General features: G+C 34.7%; 1 protein-coding gene across 1 annotated transcript; it reads right to left on the reverse strand.

Annotated features, from left to right (window-relative positions):
* Positions 1 to 950: 950 nt before the first annotated feature.
* cxcl19 (chemokine (C-X-C motif) ligand 19) lies at positions 951 to 7,609 on the reverse strand. Its single transcript, XM_051719679.1, has 3 exons — positions 7,437 to 7,609; positions 4,080 to 4,215; positions 951 to 1,632 (listed from the first exon to the last, which is right to left on the reverse strand). The coding sequence occupies exons 1-3, from the start codon at positions 7,489 to 7,491 to the stop codon at positions 1,527 to 1,529; spliced, it is 297 nt and encodes a 98-aa protein (XP_051575639.1). The 5' UTR covers positions 7,492 to 7,609; the 3' UTR covers positions 951 to 1,526.
* Between the last annotated feature and the right edge of the window lie 213 nt (positions 7,610 to 7,822).

The raw sequence follows: 7,822 nt of genomic DNA on the forward strand, positions 1-7,822 counted from the left end.
TGACCCCTCTCGTCAACATGGTGTTTCCATCCACAGAACTGCCACTCACTGGATGTTTTTTGTTTTTAGCACCATTCGGAGTAAATTCTAGAGACTGTTGCGCGTGAGATTCCCAGGAGATCAGCAGTTACAGAAATACTCAAACCAGCCCATCTGGCACCAACAATCATCCATGCAATTATCTAATCAGCCAATTGTGTGGCAGCAGTACAGTGCACAAAATCACGCAGATACGGGTCAGGAGCTTCAGTTAATGTTCACATCAACCATCAAAATGGGGAAAAATTTTGATCTCAGTGATTTGGACCGTGGCATGATTGTTGGTGCCAGATGGGCTGGATTGAGGGAAGGTATTTATACTCATGAAATAATTGAAAGCAGCTGATCTACTTTTTTCCAACACTAGTGGAGACTAGAGCAATATTAATATATAAAGTGTATAAAGATATATTCATACATATATACATCTAAAATTTTGAAAAAATATTTTAAAATGTAAGTAAATATTTTTATAATACAAAGGATTCATAAATATTTTTATGTTCCTAAAGCTGTAAATACATAAAAATTTAACTTTTTTGATGCTGTCAGTACATCCATATTGTAAATTTTAGCATCTTTTTCAAACATAAAAACGTGTGTGTTTAAATATTACGTATGGATAGCTACGAATAATAATGTGATCAGGCTGGTAATATGGTGGCTGTTGTGCCTGCCAGCTTAGACTGGCAACAGCATTAAAAAAAAGCTTATGTGATGTCTGATTACTTAGCAAAACTTCTGGTCTGAATATGTTAAATATATGAATAATATGAATATATTACAGATGTTTGTTGTTTTGAGGTGTCAAGACATATTGTAGAGGTTGTTGGATGCTAATGGAAACCTTAAATTGTTTTCTTAAAATCGAAATCAAATCAGACTTGTACAGACCACAGCAATCATCAGAAAATATGTTATTTTTATTCACAGGATTTATTAAAAAACACATCAATCATCAATATTGTGGTGCCTGCGTGTACCCAGCATGCATTGCGGCTGGGTAAGGACTGACTGATTTTGGACTGAATAACTCAGCCATTCCGTAAAAGTGTGCAAAACGTGTTTGGGGTAGTGTTTTTAGTTAACTGTACTATCGAAGTGTGCTGTATTTACATTCTCTTTTGTGTCTTACCATTGTGTAAAGTTGTAGTTCTCAGATCGTATTGTTGTAGATCTGCCATTTGATTGTATGTGTATAGGGGTGTCAGTATCTGCTAACTATTCTGATTTAAGTGATGTCAACAAAGGAGACTTTATGGAAACCTGAAGTCTATATCATGTTACAATATACAGTTCTAGATAATGAATACAATACTAGTTATATACAAAATACATGGTTATTAAGTTTTGAAAAATTAATTATCAACTTATTTTGCAAGAACCCGTGAGTCATTTTAACCACAACAGAGGTGTCAGTGATACCATACGAATAACATACAAAGTGCCTAGAGAGCATTGAGAAGCAATGTCAGTTAGAAGAACACTTAATATTTCTTGATCCCTCGTTTTTTCTCAATAAAGTGAATGAGTTTTTTAACCCATGGTGTTCTGGGGTTCAGGCAGATCTTCTCTCCACTCGATAAACCAGCACTGAAAAAAAAAAGTTCATTAAATTGTTTATTTTTTTTTATTAATTGTTTTTAAATTAAAAAAAAATGTAAATAAAAAAAAATTTTGCTTAAAGATTTTGTAAGTGATTTCAGCCATTCTACTTCCTGGAGACTGAGCAGTTAAATTAGCCACTCCCCCTCTTTCCAAACCTCCCCCCCCACTCCAAAGATAACAAATGAGCTTTATTGAGACCAAAATCGTGCAGAAATGGTTGTTTAAAACAACAGCAGCAAAACAGTGCCCCCGACAGACAACTGTTATAAACAACATGGCTTAAAAATGCCAGTAAGCCTCAATAATTCACTGCAATGACAACACTATGAGAACAAGCAAAATGATTGACAGGTGAAAAGCATCAATGTCAGCAGTCCACAGACAAATGTTTGTTTGCTGTTTACAATGTCTACAGCTGTCACTGAGACCGGTGATATATCTCAGGACACTTATTTCATTAATATCTTTAAGGGAGTAAGAACATTTTTTGCATACTTTTCTATAAAAAAATCGTTTACAGCACCTTTAAATGTGAAGTGTGTAATTTAAACGGAACTGCACAAATAATGACTGTTTTAACCAGGTTTTGGAAAAACAGATAATGTCGCCCCAAATTCTGAGACAATGTGGCTATTCTGGCCTGGTTATCTTCAGCAGTTAGCCCCTGTTAGTCATTACTACACCATTATGAGAACAAAAAGTCTGTTCAATGGATGTCTTGTGACAAATAAATAAAAATAATATTATGTAATAATATATATATAATATAATATTGATATTACAATTATATTTTAGTAGATGTTTCAGTGTTATGGTTTTGTTGGGAGGCTCTTAAAAGTGTAAAAAGACTAATGTTTTTTAATGTATATAATGTCCATTTATAGTTTCATTTAGGGATGTCCCAACACCATTCTTTTTGAGAACGAGTACGAGTACCGATACGTCCTTTTTGGTACTCGCCAATACAAATACTGATACCTGTTTTTTTGTTCGATTTTTCCTGAATTCCGTACCAACAGTTTATTTAAATTTTATCATCAAAATCATGTCTAAATAAAGAATTTATTAAAACTTGAATCAAATAAAAATAGAACAATTAATTTTCAACATAATATTGTATTATTGTTATCAAAAGAAGTGATTTTATACAGAACCTCACAGCAAAATCCAAAATACAACACTGGAGTTATTTTTGTCAAATAAAGCACTGCATAACAGAGCATCACAGATGTGAGATATTACCTAAATATAATACAATTATGATTGATTATTATTATTATTAGTAGTAGTAGTAGTGTTACAGTAAATATTACATAAATATACAGTAGTGATATATTTCTGTCTGACTTTTTCCATTAAAATTGAGCTTTAATTTGGCAGAAGCTTTTATTTTGAAGCCCTTTCAGTTTCTGTGTGTTTTTGATGGTATATCTTGATGTCTCCATAAAACCAGGTCGCTATGTGGCATACCATGCGTTCCAATCAGGATAAATCAGCCTTCGAAGGGCACTTCGAAGGGAGAACAATCATGATAGCCATGCAGTAAGATCGCTTCAAACAGATTTTCCAATAAAAATAACATAAAAGGAGAGTTATTTTTTAACCCCCCACCATTCAGCCATCCAAAGCTCTCACAGTCTTTGAAGGTAATAGGGCATAGGGAGGATCACTTTTGAATGGAATGAACCCCTAATGTGATTATTAAACCGCAAAAGGCTGTTATTAAATTTAATAGATATGTAGTCTGTATGTGCCTCATGCTACAAAGTTCGCTGTCATCTGATACAAACAAAGCGCGTGATGCTGATGATAGTCGGCGCAACACTGGCTCCACACATTCACAAGTGCTCACGTTTGAAGCGCACAGCAGCACACAAATGTTTATTTATCTCATTAAATTGCAGCCTTTGTCTTTTAATAATCACACTAGGACATAATGTGATTTTAATTTGTGTGTTCGAATGACATTCGTATGTCAGATGGTATCGTTTTTGGAATCTTGGCATTTTCCGAGCATGAGTAATAGTAAATGAGTGCGGAATCGGACCCGATTTCGATACCAGTATCAGTAATGGGACATCCCTAGTTTAATTAACAATAAAAAATAAAATCCCCTGTCTGTATGCAAAAAGAGGAATTGATGTTATCCATTGTTATCATAAGTCTAACTGTAAAATAACGTAAATAAAAAGTAAATAAGAAAATAAATTCTCAATAAATCCAAATTCCTGCTTTAGAGATGGCAGCAGCCCTCAAACAATTTCAATGTCCTGTCTCATAAATAATAATTGAGAGGAGACCTTTCTGAAGAATTAATTTAAAGTTTTCTGAAGACATTTGTTTGGCTCTGAATATGATTTGTGTGCTCATATCCCATTAAAACGCACCTGATAACAATATTATAATATTTTTGAACAAAAAGTAGTACTTACATAACCTCTGTAGCCTTGCAGTGAGGACCTCTAGGCAGGATCTCCACGCTTCGGAGGTTGTCCGGTGGGATTACCCTCGACTCAAGTTTCAAACACATGCAGTGGCTGTTGTAACCTGCACCAAGAGGCTGCATCGCTGAGGAAAGAATAAAAACTTAATGTAAATCAAAACAATGAACAGGTTTTAGGCCAAAACTGAATACCTTTCTGCATCACTGCAGAGTTAGTACCTGACAGTGTTGAAAACTGGTTTAAAACCATCTTTTAAAGCACCATAACATCATGTCTTATGATCTAGAACACATTACATTTCCTATCCCAGCTTATTATGCAAAGACAACCAAATAATCTATTTGTAGGTTGATTTCCCTGAAAAGTGTACACACTGTTGCTCTGTGGTGCTATCAGAACATTGCTCTTAAGCATTCCAACCAGGTTGATTAGCTCTTGGGGGGACTATCCGTTTGTCCAACCAATGGAAAACGTGAAGAGTGTTCTTCAGATTCGGCAGCAGGAGGAAATATGTAAGTATACCAAACGCTCATAGTAAAATCTATACCTTTATACCTTGCTATGAAATAGACTAAAATAAAATGTAATAAATTAACTGAAACTGAAAAATTTAAGGAGTCATGTCATGAGGAATCAAACTTTCCTTGATATTTTGACATATAAGAGGTCTTTCTATTATAAAAACATACTGTACATTTCAGAACTCAAAACTTAATCCCCAATGCAATAAAACCATTTATTTAAACCAAGCTACAAAAACTCCTCGTTCTCTACTTCCGCGACTTCCCTATGTCTCTAGGGGTACATTAATATGTACATGACCACCGCTACAGCTCAAAAACATCAACGCCTACTTTTACATCAACTCACCCTTACTCAGAGAGAGAGAGAGAGCAGAACCTACTGTGGCCTCACTATACCTGAACACCATAGGGGACCCATCTGGACTATTTTGTTTTATTTTTGTATATATTCATGCACTAGACAGACATCTTTGACTGCTTGATACATATCTTGCACCGCTTTTAAAAGACGTGGTGTCAAGTTACAACTCTCAATTCAGCTGCTGCCTCATGATGCACTCTTTCACCCATCTGTGCTATTTTTAATTGTTGGTGTATGGAAACAATTGCTAGATGGACGTCTTTGACCATTTTGATACGAGCTGTCAGATTTAACGAATTAACGTTATAGTGTTAGATTTCAGCATTTTCAAAATCTGCTATTAATCGCGATTAACTACAAAAAATTCAGCGATTAATCGTGAAAAAAAAAAAAATGAATCTACTGACAGCACTAGTTTCCAGTTATGTGATGCTGTATGTATGTGCGTCTACTTCACACCATGCTTCGGACTATATGTGTGAGTCATGTGGATGTGTCTTCATCGTATTTCAGCGTGGATTGTATGTTTTTCGGCTCATATCAGTGTGGATTGCTTGTGAACCAGACATAAAAATAAAGTTGCAAAGCAAATATTACGAAGGATGGGGCAGTTAAAAACACTTGGACCCGATGCAAAACAGTAAGTAAACCGTTTCATTCATGAATATTTCAAATGTCATGAATGTTTTATAGTTTATGGTGCTGAGTGTTAACAGTTGTGCTTAAGATGAGCAGTTTAATATATAGACAGGGTGGAAAATGATCATATATTACTAAATTATTAATGTTTTGGTGCAAAAAAACAAAACAAAAAGCAAACAAACAAAAAAAAAAAAACCTTAATAACATTATCAGTGGACCTCAGGGAAGATAATAAAACTATAAAAAAGAGATTTCATGACCCTTTTAAAAACCAAAGACAAATGGATTCTCCATAAATTATATGCTAAATATAATTTACCTCTCGCTGGTTTGAACTTTGCAACAGAGTGATGAAGAGTTCCAAGACTCTATTTTTCTTGATTTAAAAAAAAAAAAAGGGGGTATATGAAACCATGCAGACAATATAAGGCACAGGGGCACATCTTAATTTGTCATTTGATTATCTTGACTTGTACTGTTCAGCGCTATTATCATCAATTCACCTTTTTTGGTTTCTATTAAAGATACTTTGTTATGGGAAGACCACTATTTCTAAGTGGGGTAGTTTAGGTTTGATGTTTGTTGAGTATTGCCTTACTGTTTGTTAGGTACTGTCTAAAAAGTTCACCCACTGTGCTAAAATGTTGATGTTTGAAATGTTGTCGAAGTGGGAGGCCCAGTGGTGAAAGTGAGGGGGCAATGCAAATATCTCTGTAGTGTGGCATGAGTCATCAATATTTTGGTCTATTTTTCCAGAAGAGAATGACTGTAAATAAATGTCTGATAAAAGCGAATTTTGTCAACGATTAGGAGTACATTAGCATACACATGACAATGTGCTGCCCTCAAAAACTAACCAAATGATAGCATCTTAGTAGACACGATGTTGCACAAACACTGAATTTGCACATGCCTTTGATGACTTTCTAACACTACAGGCAACATTTTTCAGGTTTCTGACACAGCCTCAGTGTTGTGAAATTACTGTTGAATGATTCTAGCTGCTGAACATCTGAAGAATCCATCAAAGGGAGCAATAATCCCAAACAAGGGAACATAGTGGGAGAGTTCTGTAGAACTGATGGCTTATTTTTTCTTTTCTTGGAAACCAGCCCCAAGCTACACATGCTTTTGCATAGATCCCTTTTCTTATAAAATAATTCTAGCTAAAAAAGGTATGAGAATCTTTTTATTTATTTATTTACTTTTTATCATAAAACTAACAGTGGGGTTGCTGTTCACTGAAGTGGCAATGCAAATAAGAACTCGAATCTAAATCCAGTGCTGAAAGGCCAAATATGACAACTATAAATTGTTTCCAAAGGCAATTGCAAAACGATTTTGTAATTGTCTTGTGCAAGCAGACCATTACACTGGAGAATATACACTGAGTAGTGTAATCGCTTTAAGGAAATGGAACACAAATGAATCATAACTCCCCAGAACCTACTGAAATCTAGATGAAATGAGAACTCACATGAGAATCATTGGTTGTTTTAGGAGATCATTTCATGTGAAACTATGTACACACATTAGAAATATAATTATTTTGTTGTGATAAGAATAAAGTGAGGATTTTTTTTATTGTATTTTTTATTATTATTGTTGTTTTATCCAGTGTTTCTGGAAATCAGCAACCTGCTGGATAATCCAGCTAAAAGTAGCTTCTAATGGTAACTGATTTTACATGGTAGACCACCATTGACTTCTACCAAACTAGCTACTTTTTCCAAAAACAAGATAGAAGAACTTAAACTATGACACTGTAATAATGAAACCAGCATAATAATAATATACAGATAGTCTTATCAAGCTTACCATTGGAAAGATGAATGCTGGCTGTAATGAAGGTTAACATCAGGAGGAAGTTCATGGTGTTTAAAGCGTCTAAAGTCACCTTCTGTAGAAAATTACTCAATCAGATGTTGTTGATTTGGGTCACTGTACTTAGCCTTATATATTATGTTTTCAATGGCCTCGTGATTTAAAAGTAGTGATTTTATTTCACTTCCCCATGGCCGTTATGTTTGTGCCACTGTATGTGTGCGTGTGAAGACTCATGTGTAAATATGTGGTTTGGTTTGGATCTGTTCACATGTTCCTCAGACTTGTGTCATATGGGCTTGTCTCATGTTCTTCATGTTACCGAGTTCAAAATCCCCCCTGGAGTTTTAAATTATTTTTGACAAAATGTCCAAACCTCA

The sequence above is a fragment of the Myxocyprinus asiaticus genome, chromosome 2, assembly GCF_019703515.2.
Source record: "Myxocyprinus asiaticus isolate MX2 ecotype Aquarium Trade chromosome 2, UBuf_Myxa_2, whole genome shotgun sequence".
NCBI classification, from domain to species: domain Eukaryota; kingdom Metazoa; phylum Chordata; class Actinopteri; order Cypriniformes; family Catostomidae; genus Myxocyprinus; species Myxocyprinus asiaticus.

Bases quoted from the DNA above. Each gene is read 5' to 3' on its own strand.
- cxcl19 (XM_051719679.1), bottom strand. From the start codon at position 7,491: ATGAACTTCCTCCTGATGTTAACCTTCATTACAGCCAGCATTCATCTT. The intron at 4,216-7,436 runs GTAAGCTTGATA...TTCTTTCCTCAG, and splicing joins CAGCATTCATCTTTCCAATG to CGATGCAGCCTCTTGGTGCA. The intron at 1,633-4,079 runs GTAAGTACTACT...TTTTTTTTTCAG, and splicing joins TGCAAGGCTACAGAGGTTAT to TGCTGGTTTATCGAGTGGAG.